The following is a 16,778-nucleotide window of genomic DNA, read 5'->3' on the forward strand; positions in this document are numbered from 1 at the left end:
GAAAGAAAAAAACAGTAACACCCCACATCTCAACGTGGCGCATGGGCAGTTTGCCAAAGTGTGATTTTACAGCTAAATCAAAGAGGCCCAAAACAAAAATGAAACACAACCAAAAAGCAGCTGCACAAAAGGATCAAATTGAGGGGTTTTAATTTCAAAAATTCAAATTTCAAAAATTCAAATTTCAAAAATTCAAATTTCAAAAATAATAACTAAAAAAAAAACCACAAAGTGTTTGGTGTTTTAATTAAATCAATTTCTGAAGTGTAGTTATCGCCAAAGTTGTTTTTTTTTCATATAATAAAAAAAAAAAAACAAACAGATCAATGTTTGGTGTTTAATTAAATCAGACCAATTCTGAAATGTAGCATCTCAAAAGTTGGTTTTTCAACTAGAAAAAGAAACCCAAAAACAAACAAATTGATGCTTGGTGGTTAATTAGACAATATCTGAAATGTAAGATTTCAAAAGTTGGTTTTTCAAATTAAAAAAAAAAAGAGTAATGTAAAAAAAAAAAATCAATCATTGGTGTTTAATTAAGAGCATTTCTGAAATGTAATATCTCACCAGTTGGTTTTTCAAATACAAAAAAAGAGTAATATAAAACATTGATGTTTGGTGTTTAATTAAATCAGACAATTTCTGAAGTGCAGTATCTCAGAAGTTGGTTTTTCAAATACAAAAAAAAAGAATAATCAAACAAAAATCAATGTTTGATGTATAATTAAATCAGACAATTTCTGAAATGCAACATCTCAAAAGTTGGTTTTTCAAATACAACAAAAAAAAGAATAAAACAAATTGATGTTTGATGTTTAATTAAATCAGACAATCTCTGAAGTTGTTTTTTCAAATACAAAAAAAAAAGAATAATAAAAAAAATAATGTTTGGTGTTTAATTAAATAAATCAGACAATTTCTGACTTTTGCCAGGAAGGGTTAACAAAAAAAGCCCACAGGTTGAGAGAGAGGAGGATAAAGCATGATTTGTGATGTGTTCTCCATAATCTCTTATTCTGACTAGGAACACAAATTTGTGCCAAAATAAAGCCTTTGGGAAGCACTGACACTTGAGTATGCTCATGTATAGGTCCACATTAGGTTAATAGAACTGTTTAGCAACTTAAAAAATAAAACCAGACACACTTTTATTAATGGTTTCTACAGAATTGTACATAGAAAAAAAAGAAGATACAAATTAATGCAGATCCACTTGGGCAAAAATAAACTACAATGTACTTAAAGATGCAAGAACTTAATTTCCCTGCACGAGAAGATATATTGGAGCTGAAAGCTTTAGTCTGTCCTGATGCCAGTATACAGCACCAGCAGACTTTCAATCTTGTTTCTCAGAGTCGAATTTGATATCAGTTCTAGTATATCTATCAAACTGGGTATGTTTATTCTTATTGTTTGTTTCGATTCTGACGTTCCTGCAACGAGAAAAAAAGAAGTTACAAGTTAAAATATGTTAACTCCTTTAGTTGTGAAGTGGTGCAACAGCACTCAAGTGACCCCAGATAATGATACCCTTGGGTAAAACCTCACTGCTGTGTTTTGGAAAGAGTGGATACACCTGACAAATCCAAGGATTTCAGAGCTTGAGTGCAGCTTCAAGTGGAAGAGCTGCACAGTAACTTCAAACTGACAGCAGATGGTCACAGCAAGGGAAGGAGGGAATCAGCAGCACTCTTAGGCAGAAACAGGGCCTGCAATACTCTGATTTCTGGACTATTTCAGCTGCTGCAGCAGGAGCATGACCAATGCAAGGGGATGGTAGATTGGTGAACTCCACAGGAAGGAGGTGGTGGATTTTACAGTTGGACTTGATCATCTTAAAATTTTTTTTTCCAACCTTAATTATTCTGTGACTGGCTAACACCACGGGAAGAAGATGGTGGACTGGTGAACTCTATGAAAAGAAGATGCACAGAACTGGCATAATTTTAAAGCACTCTAGTGAAAGGTGACCCTGTTCATTGTAAGGAGGTTAGAACTAGGTAATCTTTAAGTTCCCTTCCCACGCAAACCATTCTAGGATTCTGTGACTTTGGAGTTTATCCACATTCACTAGAAGTAGGGATTTGAGCTGTTCTGAATCCATCCTTAACTGTTCTGGGAGGCTGTGAGATACTCAACAAGTCAAGGGATAAGAAAAAAAAATATATATACATCATCAGGTGGAAGAAAAGTTCTGATTCTGCATAGTCTGATAAAAATCAGCACAACCAGACTGCAAAACCCCAGAATTTCTGAAGGCTTTCTAGTACAGAAGCCAGTAGGGTCTCTGAAGTCTCTCAAAAATCTCTGCTAAGAACAGATACTGGACACACAAACTAAGAGACACCTACAGGCATCTCTCAACTGCTCTAAGTCTTCACTGAGCTAACCTGTGCACTCCCAGCAGCAGTCATGCCTCTGCTTCCATGATTTGTAACAGAGCTTCTGCACAGGGCTTAAAAGATGTGCAATGGAATAATGAAAAAGAGGGACATTATCAGTAACTGTTTCACAAGCTCCTAAGATGTAGAATAGACAGGAGAGATCAGGACAACTTGACTAAAATAAGCTGCTGTATCTTTGGGTCAGTGTATTTTTCCCACACAGACTAAGAGTTCAGTCTTTGCTGTTTCCCATTTAATCCCAGACTGCAATGAGCAAAGCTGGAAGGTAAAGACTTTGTGTATTGTACTGAAATGTATCAGTATGGCACCAAATCCTATTTCAAGCAAGGAGATTGTGGACAGCCTAAGTGTAAACAACAGCCAACTCCTAGACTAACGCCTTCAAATTTCACTTGTTTTGTGGAATGTGTGTAAAACTCATCTCAGAGTTGTTTCTGTTGTGGCACAAAGTTTATCTGCAAATATACCCAAGACCAGAAACACAACAAACTGTACTTGCTGCTTCAGCTGGTCACAGCATAAAATTAAATGAGACCTTTAAAATGGAATATATTGATTTTTGCCTCCAGGCAGAATAACATTAATATTTCAATTTTCATTATAAAATGAAGTCAACAAAGTATGGTATAAATTTGCAACCTCTGACTTAGAAGCAAAAGACAGACAAATTTTTACCAGACCAACCTAACAGACCATGTAAAATGATACAATTTGCTTAAAAAAAAAAAATCTATATTCCTCATAGCTTTTAACTGCTGACTTAGGAGGAACTGTCAATGAAAGTCATTTCTTAGGGGCAGAGTAACAGAACCTATTAGGTGTTATATGTTCTTAATGAAAAGAACTTTTGGCTGCTTGCCATTTCAAACAAAAGGTGGTTACAAGAATCTAGAATTGAATTGTATCAACTCCATTTTCAGATTTCCTAAAAACTAATCATTCCACCCACTTCCATTTCTAAGGTTGCAAATCCCTGTGCTCTGCCTCACTGTCCTACCAAACTCATCAGTCTGTTCTTTCCCTCTGCCACTTTATATCATGGAGTGTTTGTTTTCTATGGGGTTATCCACTGCCCCTCGTAATTCCACTTCCCTTTAAAAACAGTTTTCCATTCTCATGGCCTAGTACCACACAACTGGAAGACAGGCCAGTAACTGAGACTTCATGTAAAAATCTGCTCATACATTCAAGACTCAGCTCAGGCTTTGTAATTCAGTAAAAAGCACCATTTACTGAGTAAATTACTAAGCAGTTCCTCTTACCTTGCTGCTTGCTTTCTCTCTTGGGGACTGATCTGAATCTTGCTTTTAAAAAAGCATCTGAAATCACATAAAGTGACGGGGAGGAAACTGATGGAACAGTTCTTTGTGCTCCTGAGCATGGCTGCTTTTCAGCTCTAATCAAATTCTCCTCTTTATATTATTAGCATTACTGCAAGCAAGAACAAGCAGCTCTGCATGAAACTAGCAACACTTTGCTTGTTTTTGTGCTGAAGATCCATCCTGAGCCTTCATAGTTTCTTCTCCAGGAGAACTCTCTGGTATCTCACAGGGGAGCTTCCTGCTGAACATTTCTCCTTCACGACATAATTATATCTAATCCTCAGGCATAGGGAAAATGAGTATTCACAAACCCTGCAGAAGCTTCCATTTTGGAGACAAACTTCTGTTCCCTTCACCTCAGTCTGAAGTAGCTATCAACCTTTCTTCTGAGCTTCATTTGTTAAGTTCAGTGGAATGGACGCATTAATCTTCCAATACAAATATAAAGCTATCTTCACAGCAGGAAAATCAATTGGTATTAATTTTAAAATAGAAATGGTTTTAACTGGTTTGATGGAAGGACAATGACAGTACTCCTGCCTTAAATGTTCTGCATCCATGAATGTGTCCACAGAAAGCATAGTGCAAGGGAATAAATACCCACACAGTGCCAGGCAGAAAGGGAGTACTATGCACTAACACTTTGCAGTGTTCCATCACCCAAAAAGAGAAATGGGAAGTTTGGTGATTTGAGAGCTTTCTGAGGTATAAGTCTGCACTTGTTTCAGCACGAAGTCAAGGTGTAGAGCTTGGAATACCTGAGCAGCTTGACATAGATCAGAGGTGACAGCTCAGCCACCTGCACTGTCACTGTGACCATCTAGTCAAATACAGACCTGTGAAGACAAGCTACTTCAGCAGATCGACCTGTCTGTCCTCTCATGAGATTCAAATAAAAAGACAAAATCTGCAACAAGTGTATTTTCTTTGCAAGCTTTTCAATTTTAGAAGACAACTTTGTAACGACAACTCACGCATGTTTCTAGGGACTGTTAACAATATTCTCACATTACATTCAGTTTCTTTCCTAGGAACTCTCTTCTATGTTGCAACATTTTCAGCTCCCAAGAGCCTGACATTTTATCACTCAAGTTTCTCTCCTTGTGGACACTGCAGTCACCCTGGAAGCTGACTGAGAAACACGGGGAGGAAGGTCTGGAGAGATTTCATGCCACTCTTTTCCTATTTCGTTCCAGAAGCCAAGATCCTTTTATTGCTCCTTTCCCAGGTTCTGGGTCATCAGACTGGGCTTAAATAGTTTATTACTGTGGCAAATCAAATGCTGGACTTAACATTCCAGCAGGAACAAATCTTCTCTCAATTCTAGATGATGACACAGTCCTTAAGCAGTGCTGGCAGCAGTGATGAATCTTTGGCACTTTAATGAATTTCATCCAGCATTAAACCTGCCAAATCCTCAATTGATGATCTGGTGTTAACAGAGGTTCCTGGGTCAGTTGAACTTAAGAGCACACACTGGAGTTTCCTCTGCATATGTCAGTAAAGGACACACTTTGTGGCAATAAACTGCAGCCAGCTCAAAAGAAGAGCTGAAGTGCCAGTGGATGCAACACACAGATGACATGGAAGTATTCTTCCCTACTAAATATTTGTGTGTATCTGAAGTTAAAGAATTTGATCTGAGCATGAGATTTTAAAGAATTCTAGCCCTTTTCCAATCACAACAGTGACAAAATGGAAACACAAAACTTCTATGAGTAATTTTAGTGCCAAATAGAGTATAATGAATAAAACTCAGCAACCTGACAACAGTTAAGATGACACAAACAGAACCAACCACCTGAAAACGTCAGTTAGGTTGTAAGGTAACTTAAATGACAGTGTCTTCAAAAACCACTGTGATAGGAAGATGGTTAACTTGGTGTAACAGGAAGGCTTCAACTTCCACAGCACAAACTTCTCAACAGTTCAAGTGTGTGCATATCCTGCAAAGGAACTCTTCTAAGCAATCAGCTGCACTTCTAAAATTCTTTTAGTCTTCATTCCTCACTGCTGATCTGCTTTACCTCTCTAGCACTAGTATCTGACTCCCAACTGTTTGTATATTGTCCCATTTTCTGAGCTATTCAGAGCAATCAAATAAATCTTATATTAGACTTCAGAGTTCATTTTCAGAATGTGTCACACAATCTAGACCCTCAGTTATAGATTAAGCAGGAAAAAAAAGAAAATAAGTATTGTTTTGAAAAACTCGTAGTTACAAAACAGTGAGCTGGGCAAAAATAGTCTATCAGCACCTGAGCTGTGTGTGGTAAAACAACCCAAAGCAGGATCAGCCCCGTGTTTGACATCAGGCCCCTGTGCTACCACAAAGCCAAGGAGTTGAGTGTTTTGGAAGCAGCCATTAGGTGTTCCTCAGGCCAGTAAGTTAACTGTTCCAGATGAGATCTCCCATCACTTTCCCAGCAATCACTCCTTAAACACTCACATTCTCCTCTCCATACCTGGAAGCAAATCACAGAGACACTCAGCACTCAAAAAAACCCAAACCAAAAACCAATCAATGATGCCCACATGCACTGCAAATGCTTGGCAACGGAACTCAGACCTTACTCTATCTCCAAAGGAAATACCTCTCAAGATACGGGTCACATTAAATATTGAATTGCTAATTGTCTGCTGAAGGAACAAAGTGGTGAAATGAAAGCTTTTAGGTTTTGGCTTGTGGAACCCCACAGGGAGTACACGAGAAACACTTCAGTTGTGAAGCTCTCCTTCCCTGCTGTGCTGAGCCATGCTACACACATCATAAGTTATGGCTAGGAAAAGCTGAGCTAAGAAGTTCTTCAGACACTGACCTCCTTTCCTCTCATATTTTAAGGGTACATTCTGTCAAGAGAGTTTAAAGTAATTTTACCTGCACTTTTAAATGGCAATAAAACCTTTAAAATAGCAACTTCAATTTAAGCTTCAGGAACATGCATTAAGTCTTTGCTTCAAAACCAATATGACGCAAAATATGAGCTGCACTAAACAGGCCTGTCAATAAATGCCTGATTGGAAATACTACACAAAAAAGTCTACCAAACATTATCAAGCAACTTGAAGTGTAAATCAGCTAGTAATTACACAACCCAACACCTAGTAGTTTGTCAGTCCATGACTTCAAGACTTCCTGAATAGAGAAAGGCATTCCTGGAACAGATCATGGGATGGACAGGGAGAGGTATGTCTTAGGATAGACTTAAGAGACATGAAAACATATAAAAGTTTTTACTACACTTTCCCAGTTACCACCCAAATCTCTTACTACATCTTTAGCTACTGCCCAAATCTCTCTTACTACATCTTGGCTCAGAACTTCCTTTCAAGATGTAGTACACAGATTAGACCTGGGAACCGGAGAACTTTTATTCACTCAAATAAGACAGCAGCAGTAATGCACCTTCCTAGCACAATTCCAGCAACTTTATGCAACTCTTTCTTTTCCAAAGAGATCGACTGGACAAGATCAGGCTTCTCGTTCTTCAAAATGGTTTAGAGATTTCAAATACTAATATAGGTATCAATTTTGATAGCCCAGTTCCAGTCAAACAGTCTTGAAACACCCTATATTTAAGGCAAAAAAACTTACGTGGCAATCACAGGTAGAACCCAGTTCTGAAACAGAAACCATTCCCTAGCTGATTCATCATCTTAAGATAAAAAAAACCCCAACAAACTCCCCCAAAAATTGACATAATGCCCTTTACCTTTCTGTTTTCATTATCTAGTAAACTGTCACACAAATAAGCGTCAGTTTGTTTTCTGTGTTGTTAAACACACACAGGACCATCAAGCTGTGATGTATTAAAAAACATTTCAAACTCCTACTTACATTTTCTCCACCACAGCAGCCTCCACATTTCATTTTCCCCATATCTGTGTATAAAATAAATGTTTTAACAAGTTTACCTTCCGCACCACCTCCTCCTCTTCCTGGCGCTTTTCATAATGAGAAAAGTCATCAAAGATGGAGGTTGTGTGCTTGTAAGTAGCAATAATTTTAAGCACTTGTTTTGCTTTTTCTAAGGGCACCTCCTGTGTGTCACGGGAGTTTGTAACGGGTTTGTTGTCATTGTTCTCCAGCCTGATGTGTCGGAGCTGGTTGTTGGGCACATCCTTCACAAAGATCCACTTGACATCAAATTTCCCCTTCCACTTGTCCTGAGACCAGACACCTGCACTGGTGCCGTAGTCCACAGGTGATTTCATCTCTGCTACTCCACAGAAGTGTCCACTGCCATTGACACTGAACAGCAAGTAGACTGGACCCTTGCTATTCATGGAGCGAAAAGCACTGTCCAGGCGTTTGTTGCCATGTTCTGTACTACACCAAATAGAATACTTAATGGAACGATGAATATCATCCTCAGAATAGCTCTTGATTATGAACACACGTCCATTTTTAAGGTTCCATTCAAAATCTTTAGGGTTATAGCTGTGAGCAGCTTTCAGTTTTTCAAGGACAGGATGGGACTCGCCACTTGGAAGAGGGTTGGGCTGGGTGCTGCCAGATGAGCTGCTGTCGTTACCAGTTCCTCCGCTTTGGCCAAAAGCTGCATTCCTGTTGCGAGGAGCTACCCAGCGGTTTTGGGGTGCCTGCTGAGGGGTCTGATACTGAGGCTGAGTCAATGGAGGAGGCTGAGTTGGAACAGGCTGAACAATTTGTTGTTGTGGCTGTGGAACAGACTGAGGAGAAGGTATCTGTTGGGGGGCAGGGACTTTTGTCACGGGACCCTTATTGTCCCAAGTCCCTATGTCCATATTATGCTTTATAGGTGGAGGAGGCAATGCTCCCCCAATTACAGGTCCAGTTTTTGATTTCATTTTAGGCTGTGGTTTTGCAGGCTTGCTAGCTATAGCAGCCCAGGAGGTTGGTTTAGACACTGGCAAGTTTACATTAGATCCACCGTTACCAGAGAGGGCACCTGTCATCCCAGCACTGTTGACAACAGACCCTACTGTTTTCACCGCTGAAGTTGTAACATCTCCACCAATCTTGAGTCCAACCATTCCCTGTTCAATACTGTTCATTCCAGGAGCTTTATTTAATGTATCATTATGAAATCCTGTTTGTCCATCCACAATGGTACCACCCAGTGAACTAGGTGGGTAGCTGTAACTGCTCCCATAGGCTGAACTTTGAGTTTGCTGTCCTTGGGATCCACTCGTTCCCCAAGCTGAGAAGGCAGGATTTTCAGGGAAGAAGTTAAACCGGTGCTGGTAGATGTTATTTCCCAGCCCCCCAGGCTGTCCAAAAACAGCATCGTGCATAAAATGATGATCTCCGTTACTGAGTTGTCCATAGGTGGTGAGATATGGGATAGGAGGATCTCCTCCTGTAGACCACGGTGCTTCACTGAGAGAATAAGGGAACCCAATAGATGGTGGATAATAACTGGACAGATAGGGATCAGTCATTGATGGGTAGCTATTGTTCTGTTAAAGACAGAAAAAAAAAAGGGAACTTTAGATATAAACCCCTCTTCATTTATAAATAACCCCACCACTCTTCATCACGAAATAGAGAAGGTAAACTATGTTCTAACTACAGATCTTAGTTCTCACTCCAAGAGAGATTCAGGGCTAAACTACAGGATCAGAGCATTTCTAACACACTCCAGCACCAGTGGCTCACAATGTGGGTTAGCATTTGAGACTCTGAAACCACACGAATTCAGTAATATTACTAAGGGTGTTTAGTGGCTGCTTCTAAAATTATTTAATCTACCAATAGCCAAAAATATTACAAGGAATTTATATAACAATCTAATTTGTGTCTCTCGGAACTCCCATAAGGAACATTTTTAGATCACTATATGGGAGAAATTTTAGATTAAATTGATATGAGAAAACATTCAACAACAAATACAATTACAGTCCTCATACTGGAATTTTGAGGGGCAAAATAGATCTGAAGTGGTAAAACATTCAAAAACTACTTCTGACACACAGGAAGACAGACATATTACTAAGCAGCAACCCAAGTTTGATGTAAGCAGTCCCAATAACACAAGCTGAGTTGAAGGTGATGGTGTACTGGAGACTATTGTATGGAAATATGATGTGCTATGTACCATTCACACTGAAAAAAGACCCTACTCAGCCTTTGGCAAAAGTCTCTTCCTCCCTCACTAGTAAAGTTACAAGTGTACAAGACTTTTTCTGATAGTCCTTCAACACAGGCCACCTTTTCTACTCTATGAAACAACAGACTGGGTAAAAACCAGCAGATCCCCCTCAAATTTAATCTTTTCCTCCTTATCTCAAGCTAAGAAGCTGTTCATGATTCTGCCGACCCCTCGTTTTGCAGCATTCTGTACGTTCTCATCTTCATCAAAGCAAAAGAACAACCAGAATATTCTAAAATAGGCTTTATTCCTCTTTAAATAAACTTGAAGCATATCTACTGGAGACCTTCCAAAGCAACACTCCAACTGTAATTACCAGTGAGGGGGAAGAAGGTCAACATCTCCTGTTAATGAGTCAAACAGCAGCTCCCTTTTCCTTACTCATGGAGAAAGACTATTTTAAGAAGAGGAACCAAGATTTCTTTTAAGCTGCAAGATTTCAAACTTGAAAAAAGAATATAGCTGCAAAATAAGCAAAACTGCACTGGAACTTCAGTCACCTGTCAAAAAAAATCAATTATTTCTCAGCTCATTCCAAAAATAAAGTAAAAAAAAATCCCACAGAACAAAAACAAAAACCTCCAAATCCACCAAAACACAAACCCTCCTTGCTGAAGATAAGCACAATACACAACTGATAGAATGAGTTTTACTGCTCATTTTTCAATGACTCCCTTCTGTGAAACACCACAGTCAGAGTAATTCAATATCCTTCCCTTTCACACACAGAATGATCCCATAAAACGCCTCCAAGACTCACATAGAGTTCTGTAACCACTTCTGAGATTTAAAAAGCCTGACTCCAGTGCTGGTGATTCAAAAGAAATAATCTCAGTGTTCCTGCTGCCTTGATTCAGGTGCAAATTCTACCATCAATGAGAGGTGCACAACCCACCTTCCTATGAGAAGAGCTTCCAAAATGCATTAAATTTCTAAGACTGCCAAACTAAAATAATCAATATTTAGCATATAAACCCATCATTTTTCTGAGTGACTTGACTTCAAGATTACTATGAATTTTATCCTGAAGCAATAAGGAAAATGTAAAAACACATACAGATGAAAAGGAAACATACAAATCTCTGAAGAATTATTTATGTTCATACATTCTACAGATCTAGAACTTACTAAGACCAGAAAGAATAAGCCGAATGATTCTATGATCCTGTAAGCCTAGCCAAAGCAGGTGTTTTGTCCCAAAATCTTTCTGCTAAGGGATTCTAGATGATTCCTGAGGCTGTCACCTCCCATCACACAGCCTGCAAAGTTTCCAGAAGGTTTCTAAGAAGATTAAAGGAAACTTTCAGCAGACATCTTCACAAAACATTCAATCTATTTTGACTGGCTTTGTGCCAGTATGTAAAAGAAACCCTAAAGTCGTTCACTACAACAGCAAAACACTGACTTTAACCAACTCAACCTTAATCTTTCTGCCCCCTTCATATTTTTTTTATTATTATCATTGAAAAAAAAAGGAAACCAAGAACAAGACAACCCAATCATTCTGCTAATGAGGAAGGGAATCCTCCTTTCTCCCAAGGCATGCTGCTTGCTAGTAATTCCCTGGAACTCATGAATAATCTTTAGAAAGCTGGAAGAGTTGGGTTTGTTCAGCTTGAAGGCTCCAGGAAGACCTTAAAGCAACCTTCCAGTATTTCAAGGGATCCTACAGAATAGCTGGACAGACGCTTTTACAAAGGCATGGAGCAATGGGGCATGAGGTAATGGCTTCAACTGGAAGAAGCTAGGTTTAGATTACACATTACAAAGAGATTTTTCCCTGTGAGGGTGGTGAGGGACTGAAACAGGTTGCTCAGAGAAGTTGTGGAAGCTCCGAGCTTGGAAGTGTTGAAAGCCAGGTTGGATGGGGCCTTATAACCTGGTCTAGTCGGAAATGTCCCTGCCGTGACAAGGGAGTTAAATCCCTTTCAAGCCAAACCATTCAATGATTGTGTTTGTGGATGAGGTGCATGGGGGATGTCTTTCTTGCTTGGAGAGTAACTTTGTACACCAATACTCCATTTAATTCCCTTTGCACATAAAAGTGCTTTATAATGCAAAACTTTCACAGCTCAAATCCGACCTGTATTAACCACTGCTACTTGGATACTAGAAACCTTATGGAAAAAAAAAGAAAGAGCCACTACCTAGAAACAGAAAGAAGGAAGACAATTATATTTTACTGACTGTACAAAATGCTCAATACTAACTTTAAAAATTAATTTGGGTTTTTGAAAGACAAAATTAACATAATATTGCCAACCTACATTTGATCTTTGATGTCAAATACATTGTTGCGTCAGCTGAGCTTAATTTCTGAGGGTTTTTTTCCATTTCTTAAAGATTTTCTAAAATATCCAGTTGGTTTCCTCATCTTTCTTTTTAAGTCTTTTGCATTTTACAGTCATTTTCAAGGGCTGAATCAATCTAAGTAGATAATGAGGCTTTGTTCAGAAACATGGTTGTTTCCAGTACAAAAATCTCACAGCCCTAATTAATGCCACAGTCACTTTCCAGTTAAAACTGTAAGACAACCTACACAATTGTTTCTTGTGGCATGCCAATTTCTCACCACAGCATAACTAACTGTCACACTTTCATGTGAGAAAACTTTATTAGAGTTATGGAAATTCTAATAGCCAGAGCAATTTTTCTATTTAAATATAAAAATTTGGCCTGTTGACCACTTAGACAAACTTCCTAGAATTAAACTGTAACACTTAGGTCTGCATTTTTTCCATATGAAGTGATAGTTTGATCTGTATTTTTGTCATGTTCAGCTTCTTACACATTAGAAAAGAGTATTTTGAGTTTAAGTCACTAGAATTGCATACAAATGTGGTAAAGTAGAATTTCATACCATTAGAGGAACCTTCAAACCTCCATTCCTTTCAAAACTAATTTGGCATTATAAAAGGAAATCTTTTGTTTTCCCCCAAGTTTCCTGCTTTTCTATCTGCTACAGTACATGAATTGCAGAGAAGAGGGAATGTTTCCCCTTAATCATTTTCACTCAAGTCTGCAGGACACATCTATGCTGCAGATGAAGTTTAAAGCTTGGCTAGGGAGCTGGAACTCACACAGTGCAGAGATCACAGTTTGTGTTATGTAGCACCTGTCCTGACTCCTACAGTGCTGTCTAGATAGCTTTCCAGGATGGAAACAAGCTCAAGTATATCTGTATTGTGCTGAAGTTTGCACCCTTCTTGAAGCCATGATCCAAAACAAGCTTGTCAGAGTTCCATCCATCTGCCCTAACAATTATGTTTAACACACCCTAAAGTCAATCAACACAGAGCACATGAGTTGATACTGGTTGCTCTGGTGTTCAACTTTAAATCAGTTTCCATAAATGAAGCAGAACAGCACATTATGTGGTAGATTTTTTTATAGCATATAGAATAATTTCCTTTTGCAAGCAAGCTCGGTGATGTCACCAATATTAACAGTGGCATCTAGCAGCTTCAGGCTGAATTCTAAATTGCCCTTTTTAAACATAACACTTAACCTTTCTGCCAAGAAATAATCATGTATCTCAGCAGGTCTCCCTCTGAAATGGCATTTTGTATCTTGAGTTTCTATGCATTTTGTTCAGTTTAAAGATTTGAATGTTAAAGTCTAAAATAACTTCAAGCTGTTTTCAATGATAATGGCATTTAAGTCATGGATGTTGATTTGATGTATGTTAGAATGAACTGGGTTATACTGAGAGTTTACATTAGTGTCTCAAAATAATGTATCTTGAATTCTTCAGATATTTCAGAGGGCAGGAAAGAACAAATATTTGCTGAAGTGGAAAAATCAAGTGGGACAACTCCACAAGCTGCCTAGAAGCATCAAAACCAAAATTCAACTATGTTAATTTCTAGAATTATACAAATTGCACAAATCAGGAGAGCCCAAAAGCAGAACCTTCTAACTCCCACATGCAATTCCTCCACCAAAGAACCCTGAGATCAAATAGTCTGTCACAGCTCAGCCCTCTCAATAACCTGCAATAGGAGGAGCAATGAGCAGACACTAGTTGGAGCATTAACTTCATTTTCACTTGTGGCCATCCGGATATGCAGAGTAATCTTAGCTTTGTAAGCACAAATGCTGGTTGTATTAGCAAGTAACACAATATGCCAGTCATTTCTTTTTCCATTTCTATTTAAGGAATTTGCTCCCTCAACATAATCCCATGAATTAAGTGCCAACAACATGCCAAAGAGGGGAAAAAACCAAACCCAAACCTAAGTTAAAAATACACTAACCTGATTTGACTGGCCAGAAAGGTAAGGTTCAAAATCGTTGTCGTGAACTGTATCCTTCTGGTGTAATGAACCATTTTGCACTGGAAGAAGAAGGTGACAACATGCTGTAACACTGCTTTAAAGCACTTCAGTGAAGAATTCCACCCTTTGATGTTTTATTCCTTCTTCACAGCATGAAGACTCAGTTCAAGACCATGGGGTAACATTTTTCTCTGTAAATGGTTTCTCTTTGCATTATTTTATGCATTATTATTAAATGATAGCAAATTTAAACACCAAATAAATCCCACAGTCAGGAGTGAAAAGACAACTCCTGAGAATTCATTATGAACAAAAAATGCTAATTTTTGCTAATTTAGTATAAAAATATTGGGGAAACAACATCCATTGTTCTGGTCCATAATTAGAACTCTCAGAAACTAATTCACAGTTCTCCCTGCATCTGTTACTTGCTGCTTAAATTAAGTTGGCTAAAATAAGATTAGGTGAGGTCACGTTTAACTATGAAATAATGGCTGCTAAGTGTCTTGATATTCTGATGTTTTTCAGCAGAATTTAAGTCTCCATTTTCTCATGTATAAATCAGACATATTTATCATAAGTAAAGGGCTACTTCAGCACAAATTCACATGTGAAACACAATCAAAAGCCATTAGTGAAAGACAGACCAAATTAAAACTGTCCTTAGGGCACTTCAAATGATTTCCTTTGCTTCAAGTTTAAGAAAAGAGGGTTAAACACATTAAGTGACAGCTAAAGAAAAATCAAAACAACACTACAGAAAATCAGATGTTCAACAAACAAATCTGGGAATTTCACAGCTGCAATTTACCATAGTATTTCTGCAAAGTTTATCAGGGAGAGTGGATGGGGAAAAAGAGCACAGAAAATAGTGTCAAACTTCCTGTAATTAGAAGGAGGTGGATTTTTAAGGCAGGTTAAGATATATTCGAAAGCATTTACAAGTTGAATACTGTTAGTTTGCAGGCCTAAACAGTTACACACTAATTAGCAACCCAATAATAATCAAGGTATTCTCTTAGATAACTTGTTATTAAAATCACTCTCAAATGAAGCAGAGGAGTTATGGTAGAAGGCTTATCAGAACTTTTATTTTCAATTCCGGAAATAATTGTGTAGGTTTATATAAGACACCTAGTACATGCATCAGTCAACAGTTGCCTATAAGAAAGTATGCAAAAATAAATATTGAATAGGCAGATCTTGGTGACATCATGTGGAAATCTGTTTAAAAGAACTGAAGGCATTATGATGTTTACCACTAACATATAGCCCTTCCCACTGTAAACTGCAGCATTAAGTTGGATGCAAGTGAGCTTAGATGAGTAAGTTTATGTTATTTTTGATACAAAGGACAACGTCCCTTGTTCCACATGTTATCCACAGGGACTAGGAACAACACCTTTCTGCTCACCCACGAGTGCCTGTGCAATTCATCTGTTTCAGTAACGACTTAACCGACCAGATCTCGTCATGATCCTCACCTTTATTATCCTGTCCTTTCGGTCTCTTGAGAAGCCACGGTATATGATTGAGTGGGAGAAGAGAGAGAAAAAGAAAAGAGAAGAAATGAAGTTAATTCTAGGAAAAAGCTTATAACGCTACTGTAAAATACGCAGCTTTTAAGGATGGAAAAAAGACTCATAAAAATGGCTAACACCATATTAAAGCTTGCTTAAACTGTGTCTGAGGAGCATGGTTTACGTATCGTTACGCCTTGGCCTTCCTTAGAAATGGCCACGGCTCTCGAACGGCAGTAAGAACGTGTGGTGCCCACGGGGGAACTTAATGAGAAACACTTATCTCTAAAGAAGCCAAGAGGGAGAAGAAAAATCCTCTCGCGGGCCAAACACAGGTACGGGCCTGCAAAAGAAACCCCCCGCCCCCGGCTGGGGAGGAGGCAGGCCCCGCGCTTCGCTTCGCCGCTTACCTGAGGGTCAACGCTTGTGGCAGACATAATTCATGTACAGGGCCGCCGTGGTTCAGCAGAGAGGGCCGGAGGGAAAAAGCAGGGCCCGCTCGGCGCTGCGCGGAGCTCCGGGGCCTGGCGGAGGGGCGGCTGCGGCGCCTCTCCCCTCAGGCGGCGGCCGGGGAGGGGAAGGGGCCAGGGCCGAAGGGAAGGGAAAGGGGCTGCTGGCGTGCGCGCTGCCGCTCGGCGTCTCCTCAGAGTAGGAAAGGAAGCCCAGGGAACAGTAGACCGACACCGGTCCCGCAGTTCGCTTCACCCTGCTGGCCCCGTCTCTTCACATACCCCCGGGCCGAACCGCCCGGGCCTTGCCCGCCGCCGTCGGGCCGCAGCGAGGGATGGAGCGGGAGCCTCGAACTCCAATGGCGGCGGGCGCCGGGCTGCGGTGACGTCAACGCCCCGAGCGCGCGGGGCACGCCGGGAAAGCGCAGGCGGGGAGGGGGAGGAAGGCGCGCGGGGAACGGCGGAACGTGCTGCGCGTGCGCGGGCGGGCGGGCTGAGGGGCAGCCGCGCGCCACTCGGCCTCCTCCCCGCGCCTTGGCCCCTCCGGCTGCGCTTCCCCTTCCCCTCGCCCTGCCTCCGCCTGCGCTTCCCCTGCCCCTCGCCCTGCCTCCGCCACGCTGTACGCCAACCTTTCTTGCTCCCGCCCTCGGCCCTGCCGCCTCACGCGTGGC

The 16,778-nt window shown here is 40.1% G+C and overlaps 1 protein-coding gene across 2 annotated transcripts; it reads right to left on the reverse strand.

The window, feature by feature from the left end:
- Positions 1 to 1,123: 1,123 nt before the first annotated feature.
- YTHDF1 (YTH N6-methyladenosine RNA binding protein F1) lies at positions 1,124 to 16,506 on the reverse strand. 2 transcript variants are annotated; one of them, XM_064168068.1, is made up of 5 exons: positions 16,069 to 16,506; positions 15,623 to 15,647; positions 14,118 to 14,197; positions 7,566 to 9,169; positions 1,124 to 1,433 (listed from the first exon to the last, which is right to left on the reverse strand). In XM_064168068.1, exons 1-4 carry the CDS (start codon positions 16,093 to 16,095, stop codon positions 7,595 to 7,597), a joined length of 1,707 nt encoding a protein of 568 aa, XP_064024138.1. In that variant the 5' UTR covers positions 16,096 to 16,506; the 3' UTR covers positions 1,124 to 1,433; positions 7,566 to 7,594. The 2 variants fall into 2 exon arrangements, with proteins under 2 accessions (XP_064024138.1, XP_064024139.1); XM_064168069.1 differs by having other exon boundaries at positions 7,643 to 9,169; positions 16,069 to 16,504.
- Between the last annotated feature and the right edge of the window lie 272 nt (positions 16,507 to 16,778).

This window comes from Pogoniulus pusillus, chromosome 29 (assembly GCF_015220805.1).
Source record: "Pogoniulus pusillus isolate bPogPus1 chromosome 29, bPogPus1.pri, whole genome shotgun sequence".
Classification (NCBI taxonomy): Eukaryota; Metazoa; Chordata; class Aves; order Piciformes; family Lybiidae; genus Pogoniulus; species Pogoniulus pusillus.